Source organism: Vespa mandarinia, chromosome 9 (assembly GCF_050613455.1).
Source record: "Vespa mandarinia isolate Hongniang chromosome 9, ASM5061345v1, whole genome shotgun sequence".
NCBI lineage: Eukaryota > Metazoa > Arthropoda > Insecta > Hymenoptera > Vespidae > Vespa > Vespa mandarinia.
Window position 1 is genome coordinate 8,956,455 of NC_140818.1, and position 16,093 is coordinate 8,972,547.

The 16,093-nt window shown below is 34.1% G+C and overlaps 4 protein-coding genes and 1 pseudogene across 4 annotated transcripts; 3 read left to right on the forward strand and 2 right to left on the reverse strand.

The window, feature by feature from the left end:
* The first annotated feature begins 1,205 nt into the window (after positions 1 to 1,205).
* Positions 1,206 to 2,162, forward strand: LOC146872788 (protein lethal(2)essential for life pseudogene; annotated as a pseudogene).
* A 441-nt stretch (positions 2,163 to 2,603) lies between these two features.
* Positions 2,604 to 7,692, forward strand: Reps (RALBP1 associated Eps domain containing). Its single transcript, XM_035862097.2, has 5 exons — positions 2,604 to 2,876; positions 3,276 to 4,554; positions 4,647 to 4,711; positions 5,064 to 5,271; positions 5,363 to 7,692. The coding sequence occupies exons 1-5, from the start codon at positions 2,628 to 2,630 to the stop codon at positions 5,545 to 5,547; spliced, it is 1,986 nt and encodes a 661-aa protein (XP_035717990.2). The 5' UTR covers positions 2,604 to 2,627; the 3' UTR covers positions 5,548 to 7,692.
* On the reverse strand, positions 7,408 to 10,701 carry LOC118439875 (glyceraldehyde-3-phosphate dehydrogenase 2). The gene is made up of 5 exons (XM_035862115.2): positions 10,635 to 10,701; positions 9,150 to 9,246; positions 8,841 to 9,080; positions 8,491 to 8,745; positions 7,408 to 8,392 (listed from the first exon to the last, which is right to left on the reverse strand). Exons 2-5 carry the CDS (start codon positions 9,225 to 9,227, stop codon positions 7,964 to 7,966), a joined length of 1,002 nt encoding a protein of 333 aa, XP_035718008.1. The 5' UTR covers positions 9,228 to 9,246; positions 10,635 to 10,701; the 3' UTR covers positions 7,408 to 7,963.
* Positions 10,702 to 10,981: 280 nt separating this feature from the next.
* Positions 10,982 to 12,742, reverse strand: LOC118439876 (glyceraldehyde-3-phosphate dehydrogenase 1). Its single transcript, XM_035862116.2, has 7 exons — positions 12,659 to 12,742; positions 12,453 to 12,576; positions 12,211 to 12,326; positions 11,753 to 12,010; positions 11,498 to 11,658; positions 11,220 to 11,414; positions 10,982 to 11,122 (listed from the first exon to the last, which is right to left on the reverse strand). Exons 1-7 carry the CDS (start codon positions 12,734 to 12,736, stop codon positions 11,008 to 11,010), a joined length of 1,047 nt encoding a protein of 348 aa, XP_035718009.1. The 5' UTR covers positions 12,737 to 12,742; the 3' UTR covers positions 10,982 to 11,007.
* A 765-nt stretch (positions 12,743 to 13,507) lies between these two features.
* Positions 13,508 to 15,920, forward strand: LOC118439872 (uncharacterized). Its single transcript, XM_035862108.2, has 7 exons — positions 13,508 to 13,712; positions 13,820 to 14,022; positions 14,108 to 14,294; positions 14,371 to 14,465; positions 14,559 to 14,664; positions 14,816 to 14,946; positions 15,026 to 15,920. The coding sequence occupies exons 1-7, from the start codon at positions 13,637 to 13,639 to the stop codon at positions 15,425 to 15,427; spliced, it is 1,200 nt and encodes a 399-aa protein (XP_035718001.1). The 5' UTR covers positions 13,508 to 13,636; the 3' UTR covers positions 15,428 to 15,920.
* Positions 15,921 to 16,093: the final 173 nt, after the last annotated feature.

The window sequence follows — 16,093 nt, forward strand, 5'->3', positions numbered from 1 at the left end:
TAAATATTGATATATATGATTTAACAACGAGTGATATTATTCGCGATCAATGAAAATGGAAACTTATTGTTGACGTAGACATATGTACGTTATCGAAAAAACTCAAAGTGGACATATTCAGAAATTAATCCTTTTCTTTCGCGCGTTTTCTTGCGTCTCTTCCCACGAAATAAATCAACCGTAGAAATGCTCTTTCCGATCTAAATATAACTAAAGTAATGGAAAATTAGAATGGAAAATCAAATCAGACTTGCAGTCTTCCAAGTTTCTATTTTGGGTTATAAAAGTATAAAAAACTGACAAATAATTGACATCGTTATGCTTTTTAAAATATAACCTATAAGTTTTATACTTGTTCGTATATATATATAGAATAACTGAGAAATAAAGTTTTATATTCTTTCGTTATATATAATACAAATTAAAAGCATTTTTTTTTCCTCTTCTTCTTATTATCGCATCTCGAGTGTCGTTAGTTTCTTTCTATTTCAGCGAACTTTGGCTTTTGGCGAACAGTTCCTAAGGTAAAAGTGCCTTCTCGGCACATCGACCTGCATCGAAAAATACGCTTACGTTGGTATACGAGTTTGCTGCCAACACGAAGAACGAATTTATATACGTGCACGCATAGAAGCATCGAGTAAGATCGATTTTGTCGAGTAGGACGAGAATAGAATGGTCGCGCATTTGATAGCAACGCATACTATACCATAGAACACGAAACCTTTACCATTTTCGTACTCCCTATGCTTAACTCATTTCATCCGAGTGCAAACAAATCCAACAAATGACAAAATCTTTCTTATTTACTTTTATCGTTGGCAATGTAAAAAGAGGACAATATTTTTGGAAGGAAACATAACTCTCGAAACGAATATCGATTTATATCGATACATAATTCTTACGCTGCGTGCGTAAGATTACGAAGATTATGAAAACAAGAAGGGAAACATGATACTGTCTCCATTAGAATTTCTCTTTATTTCTATTTATCCGTATGAGAATTTTCCAAGATTTTTATTTAAGATTAATGGCTATACTTCTACGATGTACGACGAAAAATAATAGCATGAATCTTCTCGAAAATGCGCGGCGCATCATTTAAGAATATTCCTTTGGCAGACTCCATCCGTCTCGTTTCCTTCCCCCCGTCGATAGGTACCAATTCGACGTTGGTATACAAATACTTTGCCGGCCGGCTCGCCGTATAAATGAAGTGGAAAGAACGGTGCGGCAGGCAGTTACTAGCGGTCGCTCGAAAGAAATAAAGAAAGTGATCCACAGAAAAAAGACTTTGTTTAAAAGCTAAGAATCAAATTTGGTGCATCTTTGAAGGCGCAAATATACGATGTCTCTGGTACCATTAATTTTCTCCGATTGGTGGGAGGATTTGGATCGTCCTCATCGTCTCTTCGATCAAAATTTTGGACTCGGACTTTATCCCGAACAGCTAATTAGTCCAATTTCCTTGGAACAATTATATCTAATGCCAAGCCGAGATAGGAAACTAAGAAATCCTTTATTATATTATAGACCATGGGGTGAATTGTTGCGTAAAAATGAAAAGGACGGTACGTCGACGGTAAAGGCTGACAAAGATAAGTTCCAAGTGATTTTGGACGTACAACAGTTCAAACCCGAAGAAATAAACACCAAGATCGTCGACAAATGCGTCGTCGTTGAAGCCAAGCACGATGAGAAACAGGACGAACACGGTTGGATTTCGAGACAATTTACTAGGAAATATTTGATTCCTGAGCAATGCGACATAGATCAGGTATCCTGTAGTTTATCGTCCGACGGTATCCTCAGTATCTCCGCACCAAGAAAGAATAAGATGTTAAAAGAGCAGATCGAACGTCCGATAAAGATTGAACAAACTGGAAAGCCAGTTCTTCGAGAGAAAGAAGCAGAAAAGAAAAAAGAGAAGGAAGAGATGAAGAAGGAAGAGATGAAGAAGGAAGAGATGAAGAAGGAAGAGCCAAAGAAGGAAGAGCCAAAGAAAGAAGAGATAAAGAAGGAAGAACAAAAGAAGGAGGAAAAGAAATAAAAATTCAATTTGTTTTCAATTCTTCTTTCGTTTCTTTTTTTTTTCTTTTTTTTTTTTTTTTTTTTTTTTTTTTAAACACATTCATCATTATATTAATGTTTCTCATCTATCATTACTTTAAAATGTTTCTTTTTTCATAATCTTTCTATTTGTAAATGATATTAATACTAAATAAACAAACTTTATTAACTTTGTTGCACAGTTCCTTTGGCTTTTTTTCAATATCCCCCTCCTTGATAGACATTCGTATCATAAAAATAATCAAATACTTCTTCAAGCAGAGTACACCATTCAAAGGTGTATCCACTATTGATTCTTAAAATTCCCTATGACAATGCACTACGTTCTAATTATATTTTCGTACAGATAAAATTTCTGCTCTTATTAAAATCTATTTAATAAAAAGAAGTTCTTCGCAATAATTTTTTCTTCACGGCACGCGTTACAAGATAATCGTATTGTTGATCATTACTATTGGCAAAGAAATATAGAACTTTTATTATTATTGTCCAGCGTCTTCTTGACACTTTCGACAGTACTGCCACCTAGCCAAGTTCATTTCCCCGGAACTAACTGAATGGCTTCAAAAAACAGGAGGAGTTTCCAGCCCCTGGTGAGAAGCAAGGAAGGAGTTTTGCGTTACGCTGCCAAGATGGATTGGGATTCGATTACGATGACGAACCTTCATCTGACAGCAACCGAGCATCGCTATTATGGCGATATTTTTATATATTGCTGTGAAAACGCTGACAGCGACAGCGTATCGGTTGTTAAAGTTGCCGAGCTTTTATGCTCTGCGAATTTACCGCGAGACGTCACGATGAAGGTGAGCCTTTTATTTTATTTACTTTTCAAATTTCATTTTTCTTATCTCACGGCAAGATATTAAATGTTTCTTTAATTTTTCTATCATTTCAATACATCTTTTTTGTACTATAAGTACAGAAGGTTAGGTCTATCCGTGCTTGATAGTCCAAAATTATATATTCATGATTCATTAATTATGGACTCCAACTGTTTCACACACACACACATATATATATATATATATATATATATATATAATACATATATACATATATACATATATATATATGTACACATACATATATATATATATATATATATATATATATATATATATATATATATATATATTAACAAGCTTCAGATGCAGTGAACTGTTTCGGCAAATTTGTCATTTTGTTTTTCTCATTTTATTTAGATATTGGACATCTGCGTTGGGATCAAAGGCACAACTCATATAGGTAAAAAGCAGTTTTATGCGGTTCTTAAACTGGTGGCAGCCCATCAAGCAGGACTGGATGTTTGTAGAGATATGGTAACAGCTGCTTTAGATATTATAACTCTACCAAGATTTACATGGCCAACTTCTGGAGACGAGGATGGTAGAAGAAGTACGGATTCTACGAGAGGTATAAAAAGTAGATGTCATGTACCTGAAAGTACTACGGAAAGTGAAAGCGAAGCAGAATCTCCTAGAGAAACCGGCGGAAGTACGGATTCTCCAACACCGACCAATAGCGTTATTCAAGAACGAAACGATGGAATGTTGGGTGGCGATACAATATTGGATACTGTTTCTGGCGGCTGGCAAGGTCTTCTTATGTCCGAAGAGCAGAGACAATTGTTAGGTACAGAAGAGGAGAGCTCGGAACGTCACAGCAGCGACGAAGGTGAAGGAGAAGGAGATTGTTCGGGCTTTCCTCCGGAAGAGGTGTGGATTATCAGCGACGAGCAGCGTGACTATTACGCTGCTCAATTTGCGCAACTGCAGTCTGATCCAGAAGGACTCCTAGCCGGACCGGTAGCTCGAACATTTTTCGAGAAATCTAGACTTCCTGTAGCAGAACTGAGACGTATTTGGCAGCTAGCGGATGTTACCAGAGATGGAGCCTTGAGTTTACAAGAATTTTATGTAGCTATGCATCTAGTTGTCCTCAGAAGAAATCATGTACCACTTCCCGATGTTTTACCTCCGTCCTTGTCAATTCCATTAGTTATGCAAACTACAAATGCACCGCCGCCAGTTTCATCGACGACAAAGTGCCAAAGCAGTCCACCTAATTCAGTAAATATGAGAGATAAGAACAAGGAATGGACAAAATTCGTTGACTCGCCGACCGGCACAATTACCTCTCTCACGAGTCCTGGGCTACAGCTAGTTAATTTTGATTTTCAAAAATCTGCCGTCGAGCGAGATCCAAAAATTTTACATCCGGTAGCTCTTCGTTTAACGCCAGAGGCAGCTATTCTGGCTTCTGGGGCCAATGGTAGCAATAGCAGTTGTACCACGTTAGGTGAAGACGATTTGCAACATTCTCCTGCATCTTTGGTACAGCGACCGCTTGTTGTTAAAAAACCACCACAATCGGCCGAAGATGCTATCATAGTAACTCCAAAGAAGGAACCACCACCTCCACCACCTCCTAGGCCTTATAGAACACACGCACGAAGTTCTAGTCTTGATCTTAATAAATTAGGTACATGTTGCTACCGGTATACTGCGATACTTTTCATTCGCAGCTGAGAAAGCAAATCTATCACTGCTCAAAATGTGTGCACGTTCTTGTAGGGAAAAACGGTCAAAGTTTTCTCGGAGCACCTCCGCTCGTACCGCCAAGAATTTCACCAGGAATCGTAAGTTACTCTATCTATTAAATTATATGTCTTCGTTTGTGATTACATTAATCAGTCGTTTATAATAGTTTGCTTTGTTATTTCGATATATGTTAATCGACCCTTATTTTCAATATATATATATATGTGTATATATATATATATATATATACACGCACACACACACACACACACACACACACACACACATATATATATATATATATATATATATATATATATATATATATGAACATCTTTAAGTTCTACAATTTTATTTTACATTTATCATCATTACTTTAACGCGGACGACCTGGTAAGCAAATTAGGAACGTAATTTTTTAAGAAAATTTATCATTCGTATCTGCCGCAGACTTCACCTCGAAAATTGGTTGGCCAAAGAAGCGAAGGGGAGGGACAAAGGACGCTAAGCGAAAGTCAAGGTTTTGTAGCTGATTTTTCGCATTTTTCTCCAAAGAATGAATTACCTGAAAATCCCTCGTTGGAGAATAGTATTCCGCAGTCTCAACAATTTACGGGTGTCTGTGGTGCATTTCATATTTATAGGAAACCCAGTCCAAGTAAGAGATAGATATTTTAATGGAACTAATAGTTTTATTAGAATTAATAGTGGAGTAAAAATATATTCAATGATATTATTAATTATATTAGAACGAGAACTTGGAGAAGAAGATTCTGCGAAAGATGATCCTGAAGATGGTAAGAAATTAACTTTGCAAGAATTGCGAGAAAAGAATGCAGAACTTCGACTAGTTTGTGAAGAATTGACGCGTGAATTAGCCAGCGCTCTTCAAGAACGTATAAATCTTCGTGCGAAACTCATGCTTTTGGTCTGATCCTTCCATCTCGTCCTTCTTTCTCGTACATACATTCGAAGTACCGTTTTCCATTCTTCAATGTAAACTCATGTATTTAATATGTCGTACCTAGTCTAGAATTGATCTTCTTTCGACGGTATAATTATATGTATATCAGTCAAAGTCAATTGTGCGAATGAAAGATAAAGGCTCGAACAAAAATAATGTTGCGGTAGTTCCGCTTTTTCTACAATAATTGGAGTTACTATTTCCTGTCGTTGCAGGATTCTACAGTGCAAAGATATATATATATATATATATATACATACATATACACATACATACATACACATATATATATACATTTTTATAATGTTTACGCATCGATAACTAAGACGTCAAGTTCTTGATTATATTTAGGTGGGCGTCTCTTTTTTTTTTTTTTTCCGATGGAATCCTATGAAAATTATTCCTTCTTTGTACCGTGAATGTAAAAGCTATTTATTAGCTTTGTAATTACATCCACTAAAGTTTTAGTATTGCAAATCGTCAGTCATCTTTATTTGAAAATATCTGTCGATTGCCAAAATTATCAAATGATCTTTGTATATTGACGGATATCTCCAAACAAGAAATTATTTATTAAAAGACGATGTAATAGTCTTAGCTTTACATTTATTGTACACTGCAAAACTAGATATTCATTAAAAAAGACGTATGATAAACGCGTACAAGCGTAGTCATTGTCTTCGCATAGAAACTTGTCTGCGTCCAACAAATCGTATTCTATCTTTATTTAAATTTACGATAATAGACTGAAATGGTAGACACGTCAAATGGTAAAATCTCTAATGATAAACTTAAATTTGAGAACGCGCAGGGGACCTTATGCGAAGAGTATTAACGATCACGTTTGTACATTTTTAACAACAAAGTCAACTTGTATTTTCGTATCGCTGTACAATCAAATTTTCCACTGCATGAGGTATAGCTTAGTATTGATATACTAAGAAAAGTCTTACTAAATCGTGTTTTACTTCGTGATAGCTATTGTATTATATAAGTATTTTAGGCATTAGACAGAATTAGACAAAGAGGAGAGAGAGAGAGAGAGAGTGAGAGAGAAAAACTTTAACGAAAAGAGAATCTGCAGGAACAGAATAATTAAAGAAATGATCCGATCGCAAAACAAAACACAATGCCCGTGATCGGATTATACAGAGTATATTAATTTTTCTATTCATTCTTTAAAAGTCGTCTATTACGAGAATGAAAATTAAATGGCGAAATAAAATTATCGATTTTATTGTTGTTAATACGAGGAAAAAAAAAGAAATTAATTATAATGTTCTCTATCCACCTTGTACAATTCTTTATGAAGTTACAAGAAACGTTATTATCTTTGTGCCATATAATGCAATATTTTACTATCCCACAAATCCAAGCGAGATATTTTCCTTGATCTTCATGATATTATTGTACAGTTAAATCGTTTATTGCATTTTATGTTGTTTGCTTCACTCTAGTCGATATTAAAGCTTATATATTAACAAATTTCTGTAAAAGATCACACCACTATGTTCTCACCAAATTTGATTGCTAAATTGAAAATAAATTTCTCTGTAAATATAATTATAAAATAAATTTCTTACCGATAGATGTGGTGTTTGCAAAAGCAATCGAGTAAGTATAAGACGTATGTCTTCAGACGCTACATTTAATTGGTTAGACAATCAAATGAAAACTCGATAAATGTTTATTTATAGATAAAGTCAAGTTCAATTCAACTAAAAATTATTTATGTTAAATTATTGCAAGTTTTAACCATGCTTTTAAATAATCTATCGAAATATTGTTCGAAGCTAAAGAAAGGTCAGCAGAAAGAATAAACGAAACGTGTTTCACTTTCGTAACAATCTTTTATTCGTTTCAATGCGAGAATGAAAAATAATTATTAATGACTTCAAGAGGAAATCACGAACGATGTGACATATTCGATGATGTAAGATAAAATGGAGAGAAAAAAGAGGCAGAAGGAAGGAGTCGTGAAAAAGGATATGTTACGTGTGCTTTTATCATACCAATGCGAGATACATTTCTCAGATAGGGTGATTTTATAATTGTTTACGAATAAAATACGTGGCTCCGTTTGATTTCTAAATAACGACAGGATAAACTTTAGAGCCAGCTCTATTTCTTTTTTTTTTTTTGTACTTGTATTCGCGACAAATGACCACCTAAAAAATCTCATCGTTCTACTGTTTCCTGTGCGACGAGACAAATCTTACGGGAAACCGACGAAATAACTCCTGTTGCTTCTGAAACTTCTCTGAAGAACTACTGTGACCGTTAATAACAATTACCGTATGAGTTTTTCATTAACAGCAGAGAAGCGATCGTACGAGAGAAACGACGCCAGTATTATATGTTTGGACAAAGGACACTCGAGGCGAGCTTAGTTGTCCTTTGACTGCATGTACTTTATGAGATCGATTACACGGCTGGAATAACCGAACTCATTGTCGTACCACGAAATCAGCTTGACAAAGTTATTGTTCAATGGAATACCGGCTTTGGCATCAAAGATGCTAGAGTGATTGTCGCCGATAAAGTCGGAGGAGACAACATCGTCCTCCGTGTAGCCAAGAATACCCTTGAGAGGGCCTTCTGCGGCTTCCTTAACCTTAGCCTTGATGTCATCGTACGTGGCTGGTTTGCCTAGTCGTACGGTCAAGTCAACAACAGAGACGTTATGTACCGGTACACGGAAGGCCATACCAGTGAGTTTTCCGTTCAAAGCTGGAATTACTTTACCAACTGCTTTGGCAGCACCTGTTGCGGCAGGGATGATGTTTTGCGCAGCACCACGTCCATCACGCCACAGCTAATAAAAAAGATACTCGTCAGAAGACGTACTTCTTCAAAAATGGAAACCTTTATATTTATAACAAAGAGAAGAAGAAGGAAGGTAGGTGTATATACCTTTCCAGAAGGTCCATCAACCGTTTTTTGGGTTGCCGTGATAGCGTGAACGGTAGTCATAAGACCTTCTATGATTTCAAAGTTGTCATGAATAACTTTAGCAAGAGGAGCCAAGCAATTGGTCGTGCAAGAAGCGTTGGAGACGATTTTATTGCTTGGATCGTAAGCATCGAGATTGACACCAACGACGAACATCGGTGCATCGGCAGATGGTGCCGAGATAATAACTTTCTTGGCACCACCATCCAAGTGAGCCTGTTCAAACAACAATAAAAATAAAACTATAATAGAATTTAAATCGGATATAGTTTTAAAGGAAAAAAAAATATATATATATATATTCCACATACGGAGGCTTTTTCTATGGTGGTGAAAACTCCAGTCGATTCGACTACGTATTCGGCACCAGCCTTGGACCATGGAATGGCTTTTGGATCGCGTTCGCTGAAAACAGCGATCTTGTTGCCGTTAACAACGAGGCAACCATCCTCGGCCTTAACTTCACCTTTGAATTTTCCGTGAGTGGAGTCATACTTGAACATGTATACCATGTAATCCAGGCCAATGAAGGGGTCATTGATGGCGACAACCTATTAGTATTATCATTTTTTTGTTTCCATAAACATATACCTTCGATATTTTAATATTGTTTTACGTACCTGACCACCACGCTCAAGTGATGCTCTAAGAACGAGACGGCCGATACGACCAAATCCGTTGATACCGATTTTGCTCATGTTGTCTTTTTTGCTAATACTGGAAAATGAATGAGCAAACGATTGTCATTAATCGTACGACATCGTCGTATGGAATATTAAGAGAAGGGCAATAACTACGTTAACTGCGCAAATTGAGGTTAACTTTTTGAAACATCTCATAAAGGATTTAAATGAGAAAATATCACCGATTATTACTACATCATTCTTGTTGCGAATTCGTTCTGAAATATTGTATAATCATGACTTTACGATTAAATTAAATGATTACGTATTATTGTTAGAATATCAAGGAACGAAAAAATTATTTTAGAATGTGTGACCGATAATGTAAAAAGAAAAGATGAGAGTTGCAATAGGAGTTTAAGAAAAAAAATTATATCGAGAGAAATGAAATATCGGACGCTGCGTTTTGAAGGTTGAACAAGGTTAAAGAAAAGGGATTGAATTTCCGAGCGTGCCCTTGACGACCGATGAGCGCGACCTTGTTTATGGATTAATCGGAAATAGCATCATTTCATCGAACCGATGCATTATTAATATTTACATAATAATATGCAATAGTGCAATCGCATTCCCGACTGACGTAACGCGTCAATAAGTCACATTATTTACAGAGAATATGTCAAAAAGTATCTTGTATGTCAAATTTGTTGATTATTTTATTTCTCGAAAGAGCATTGCCGTAATATAAAAATTCTGAAACATAACCTCCAAGATATTCTTTATCTCTTATAAAAGTTTGTGCCGATTTATAGAAATATTGATTACCTCTTTATATACACACATATATAATACTTCGTTGAGAAGAGACAGGACGCGCCTACGTTGACCAAGTTAAAATTTAGTATAGAAACGAAACAATATCTACATTTATGGAACGAAGAAAAAAGAATTTGACGAAAAAGCCTACAGACTACAGGATACCGTAAATATGTTGAATTAGAAACGGGATTACTACGGAACATATTTTTATTCTAAAAGATTTTACGCGTCAGGAACGAAACGTCGATCCTATTTCTCGTCGAATATTCGTCAATTTTTAATGAAATAATTTTTATCTGCTCATAATCGTCATTACTTCTTTTATCGTCATCTATCAAGTGACAAAATATGTAGGTATGTGTCTACGTGTAAGCCGATACGTGTCGTACGTGCACGAGTTCACGGCATCATGCAAATACAAGAGAAATAAAAGAAGATGCGTTATCAATGGATGAACCGTCGTCCGCCGTTTGCGTTTCTCTTCCATGAACGCGAGATCGGTCATGGTAGACAATGGACGCCGGCAAAATGAATTTTCCCATGAAAAAATAAATTATCGAATCACCGAAAAAGATATCGAGAAAAATGAGAATTGAACGTTTAGAAAATGCGACGCTTAAAATCAAGGTCCGTAGGATAATCGTAATTTTTTAATTTACTCACCTTCAATGAAAAGACCCGTACACTACGGTTACCACAGAAGCAGTGTCATTTGAAGGGCAGAAAACGGTAATATAACCGATGTACATTCCTGGCGTGTGCGCCGTAAGTTCTTCTACCGGTTCGTCCAGCTTCGTTTATTTTCGGCCATTTTCGGATTCACGTGACATCTCAACTATCGACCTTCGATATAACCGCGAGATTCAAACATGTGATCGAGAGAAATTTTCTTGAAAATTCTTTTTAATTCTTTTTTTTTTTTTATCATTGAAATATGTATCATTTAAATACATTGTAACAAGTATATACAATAAAATATAACGATACGAAAGACGTAAAATAATATATGCCTTTTTTGTATTATGCTTTTACACGATTATTCTTTATCTTCAGTGACAGTTTCTATGGGTGAAATCTTGCCAGAATCAACATCGTACATATATACGATTAAATCAACGATACGATGTGCGTAACCGTATTCGTTGTCGTACCTAAAAAACACACAAAAAAAAATAGAATTAATTAAGATATACCAATATCTATATCGAAGTACATATTATATAAGTGTTTTTAATAAAATTGACCAACCATGCGATAATTTTGATAAATGTACTCGTTTGAGGAATGCCGGCCTTTGCGTCGAAGACACAGGAATAAATGGTATGATTAAAATCGGAGGAAACACAATCGTCCTCCGTGTAGCCTAGCACGTCTTTCAATTCTCCTTCGGACTCCTTTCTCATCATTGCTTTTATTTCGTCATACGTCGTTGGCTTATTGATTCTAGAAAAAAATCTCGGATCTTTAAGGTCGAACAGAATTTATTCATGTAAATTTCTAAACGAATTGAGTCGATGACAATTTACCTAAATGTCATATCGCATAACGAGACATTAGATGTTGGTACTCTAAAAGCTATCGCCGATACTTTATCTTTGAGAGAGGGAATAATTTTTGCCAATGACTTGGCCGCTCCCGTAGATGTTGGTATGATATTTTGCAAAGCTCCTCTTCCATCTCTCCATAACTGAAGAGTCAAAGTAAAATGATAGTTATAGGTAATAAATGTAACGAATTATTTGTACTACAGTTAAAAAGGATCGCTATCTTTTACACAGCACCTTATTTATCGGCCCGTCTACCGTTTTCTGGGTAGCTGTTACAGCATGCACACTGGATATCATTGCTTCGAGTACCTCGAAATTATCGTTCATAATTTTAATGATAGGAGCTGCACAATTCGTCGTGCAAGAAGCTGCCGATACTACGTTGCCCTTTTTTGGATCGTAACATTTATGATTAACTCCGTATACGTACATGGGTGCATCGATCGAAGGTGCTGTAATTATCACCTTTTTTGCGCCTCCATCGTTATGCAACTAATTAGAATTAGACAATATAATTATACAATTTATAATTATACAATATATTCTTTCGAATAAGAAATTATATAAAAACATGTAAACATTATATGTACGTATATCTCGGTAATACTTGGTAGTACTTTGTAGTACTTCGTAGTACTTCTGATTGTGTATCGGTCATGACACAAAATAATTTTTTGTACGATTATACTTACGCTTGCCTTCTCCAAAGTTGTAAATACTCCTGTAGCTTCTATTACATATGTTACATTGTTTTCCTTCCATCGAATTTTCGATGGATTTTTCTCCTGTGACGTGACAATTTTTTTATCTAAATTAAGACAAACATATTTCTTATATATACACACATATATATATATATATATATGTGTGTATGTATAGTGGCTACATATATATCTAGTAATTTAGCTTCATTCAAATATATTACTATTCTAACCATCTATAATTATACATCCATTTTCGCATAATATAGTTTTAGGAAACAATCCATGAGTAGAGTCGTATTTAAAAAGATATATCATATAGTCGGTCGTAATATAGGGATCATTAATTAGGCTCACCTGCAAGTTTTCATATCTAAAATTATAATAAGCTTATGGGCGAGATCGAACGATTTAATTAACGATAAGATGTTGTGATTACTTCGACATTTTTCTCAAGACAGGCTCGAAAGCACATTCTTCCTATCCTTCCAAATCCATTTATCCCTACGACAGCCATAATTTTGTTGTTTGAACGAGGAGAAACAACGTATGTGTCTTCGAATACTTACAATTTTAATAATTTTCATAAATGTCGGAATAATTGATAAGTAAATAATACGAATTTATGTACAATAAAAATAATTTCGATGAATCGATTTGTTGAACGAAAAACATTCATGAACAACTAATCGATTAGTAACGAAGAAATGAAATAAAATTAAAAATATTAATAATATCGATAAAACGTAATACGTTAATCATAATTATATTATTTTTATTAATTCTTACTTTTTTATCCTTCATATACTGTCTTCACGATTTCGACTGTTTTCAGAAGACGAATTTTCGAGATCGTCTGGTATTCGAGGAATGCATCCCATAAGTCTTGAACATCGTGTGGCTTTTCTGCACGTGTTCAAACACGTGTGCGTCTTTCGGCTAATTATAAATTGTTGAAAATGTAAAAGGAACGATCAAAGTTGTCGGTACGCGTTATTTAGCTAAATTCGTACATACGCCTTTATAAGACTTAAAACAACGATCTAACTAACGTAGTTATTATAGTTTATTTAAAAATAAATTTATTTTGATTTTAATCATAACCAAAAGTTTTCGAAATAGATAAATTCTAATTCATTATTCATAGCTAATTCTAGTTAATAGCTCAAAGAAAATGTTTACGAATCACGAGAGATAGTTTTTATAAGTATTCTACTCTCGATTCTACGAATCGAGAACGTTTGAGTTTGTCCGAAGTTTGTCTTAAGGATTAAGGAGATTTCTCGTAGAGCTTAAGATTTAGTCTTCTCTCCGTCGTTGAACGATAAAGTTTTAATTCCTGTCCCATTAAATAATCAATCATTACAAGAGATCATGACATATAATATATCAATATTTTAAAAGTATATTTTCAAAAATGGAAGAAACTATCGCTCTAATTAAGTCTTGTTTAATTTCCAAAAAAGGGGGTATACCAATTAGATCTTTAAATAGTAAGTATCGAAGTGTTCATTTAACACTAGAATACTTACTCAACTTGTACAAAATCGAAACTTTAACTACGTTTATATTAATTTTATATATATGTTTTTGCTTACAGATGAATTCGAGAAGATCGTTGGAGAACCAATTCCTTATACAAGATTAGGATTTTCTAGTTTGCAAAGTTTATTAAGCAAAGTAGACGGATTGAAGACTATTAAAAAATTAAATGGGGAAGAAACGTTAATTGTAAACGATCCCAAAATTAAACACATTGTTGATTTAATTAAGAAACAAAAGGAAGATTACAAGGCAACTAACGTAAGTTAATGAATCATTACGATAAAATAGATATTTAATCCTTTTTAATATTTATTGTATATTCGCTCTACGTGTATTTTTATAGTCAAAGTATTACAAACGATTTACAACGTATCCTTCAAGTTGCTATAATAACATTAATCATAATGATACAAATACGAGTAAAGACGAACAATATGAAGATAGAAATAAAGTTTGGTTCAGTGATAATATAAAATATTACAAACGGCGAAAAGAAAATCAGAATTTAAATTTAAATTCTTCTAATTACGGTAATATATATTTTTACATTATAATTCGAATATCACTAAAAAAGAAATTTGTAAATGCATTCCCTACATGTTACAGAGAGTACAAGAGATAACAAATGTTTGTCCTATGAAGTATATGATAGTGAACACAACAATATTGTAGTCATCGAAAAATGTAAATCACAAATAGAGGTTCGTATCAATGGTTACTCACTCTCTTTCTCTCTCTCCTATATATGATAAATGAAAATGAAATATTATCAAGGAACTATTTTGTTTATTTAGAAAACTATTTACGAGCCTATTCTTCTCCGTCATCAGCTTATAGGAGATGATTTTTTTCTTCAATTGGTCATACGAAATCTTGGTCTACCAGTATGGCGCTACATAGGTAATTAATTCTTTCTCATTTGCTTGATCTTTTACAAAAGTATCCCTTATATTTGTAACAATTATAACAATAATGATATATGAAAGAAAACGTCAATCAAAGAATATTGCAAAGAAGAAATTAATTTTAAAGAATATGTCATATTTAATAGGAGATATGGCTCTCCGTTGCGGTTTATGCATATCGGGACAAACGATAAATGATTGTATCAAAAGATTAAAAGACGTGGAATGTATTTCCAATCAAATTATTATAATGTTGGGAGCTGTTGATATTTATAACGTAGGTAACCTTTTACAATATAATTTTGTAATAATAAGGTGACAAATAAGTCGGAAAACGTTGTTATTAAATTTATCAGGGTGCTTCTTTCGACGATTTAATCAAGAGTATGGAATATTTATTGAAAATATTAAGATATAAATTTGCCTTCTCGAATTCAGCAATAAAAATTTGCACGATTCCACCATTGGCAAACTTATCCTTGCATGGACACGTTAATAAGGCAAGAGCCCTTTATTCCTTCAACAATTGGATCCGCGGTTTAAATTACAAAGAACATAGCAATTTTGAAAGTTACATCGAGAAAAATTCTTATCGGATAATAGATTTTTTCGAGGGTTTCACGAATGAAACGTATACCACGCAATACGAATGGTTCCAATTAAATGCACGTATGGTATCTGGTTGTAAGCATCCTCACGTTCTTTGGAACAAACATGGACGAAAACGTGCGATGGGACTGTTAACCGACGAACTGTAAGCTTCTCTTCTCTTTATTTATTTATTTATTTATGTGTGTTTAAAATCGATGTCAATTACAATTTGTTCTATATATATATATATATAAGATCATTTGTCAAAGTTTCGACTGTCTCGACGTCCTTATCCGTTGCGTTTGTAACGGGTCGCTTTTTAAGGATCATCAGACGCTCGAAACGTCAGTGATCGATACAATCGAACCACAAATGTATTGTTTTGTATGTCAATTAATCTGTCTCCTTTCTCTCTCTCTCTCTCTCTTTATTTTTATTATATGTATTATCAATGTAATTGTTATTATTATTATTATTATTATTATTATTATTATTATTATTATTGTTAGAATCGGATGTGAAAGTATTTATGAGTGGAAAATGATATATTGAGTGTTATAGACAAAAATGGCCATTTTCATCGGATTTATTGCATAATGCGGTTTGAAAATCTAAGACATCTTATAGATTAAATTAAAAATTCATCATAAGTTCGAATAACGAACAATGTACCATAGGATAAATCAATTTTTTATCAACAAAGTTGATTTGCCAATGGCGTTAAGAAATTTAAAAAGTTTGCGACATTCTTATAAGACTGATACACTCATAAAAATGTACTAATTCTTTAAATTTTTTAATCCATTGACCCTCATGTATATTGTTCGTGAAGT

Bases quoted from the DNA above. Each gene is read 5' to 3' on its own strand.
- LOC118439872 (XM_035862108.2), top strand. From the start codon at position 13,637: ATGGAAGAAACTATCGCTCTAATTAAGTCTTGTTTAATTTCCAAAAAA. The intron at 14,295-14,370 runs GTAATATATATT...TACATGTTACAG, and splicing joins TTTAAATTCTTCTAATTACG to AGAGTACAAGAGATAACAAA. The intron at 14,665-14,815 runs GTAATTAATTCT...CATATTTAATAG, and splicing joins ACCAGTATGGCGCTACATAG to GAGATATGGCTCTCCGTTGC.
- Reps (XM_035862097.2), top strand. From the start codon at position 2,628: ATGGCTTCAAAAAACAGGAGGAGTTTCCAGCCCCTGGTGAGAAGCAAG. The intron at 2,877-3,275 runs GTGAGCCTTTTA...CATTTTATTTAG, and splicing joins CGCGAGACGTCACGATGAAG to ATATTGGACATCTGCGTTGG. The intron at 5,272-5,362 runs GTAAGAGATAGA...TAATTATATTAG, and splicing joins TTATAGGAAACCCAGTCCAA to AACGAGAACTTGGAGAAGAA.
- LOC118439875 (XM_035862115.2), bottom strand. From the start codon at position 9,227: ATGAGCAAAATCGGTATCAACGGATTTGGTCGTATCGGCCGTCTCGTT. The intron at 8,746-8,840 runs GTATGTGGAATA...TTGTTTGAACAG, and splicing joins CCACCATAGAAAAAGCCTCC to GCTCACTTGGATGGTGGTGC. The intron at 8,393-8,490 runs GTATATACACCT...CTTTTTTATTAG, and splicing joins TTGATGGACCTTCTGGAAAG to CTGTGGCGTGATGGACGTGG.
- LOC118439876 (XM_035862116.2), bottom strand. From the start codon at position 12,736: ATGGCTGTCGTAGGGATAAATGGATTTGGAAGGATAGGAAGAATGTGC. The intron at 12,327-12,452 runs GTTAGAATAGTA...GTCTTAATTTAG, and splicing joins TGGATGTATAATTATAGATG to ATAAAAAAATTGTCACGTCA. The intron at 11,659-11,752 runs GTGCTGTGTAAA...TTGACTCTTCAG, and splicing joins TAGACGGGCCGATAAATAAG to TTATGGAGAGATGGAAGAGG.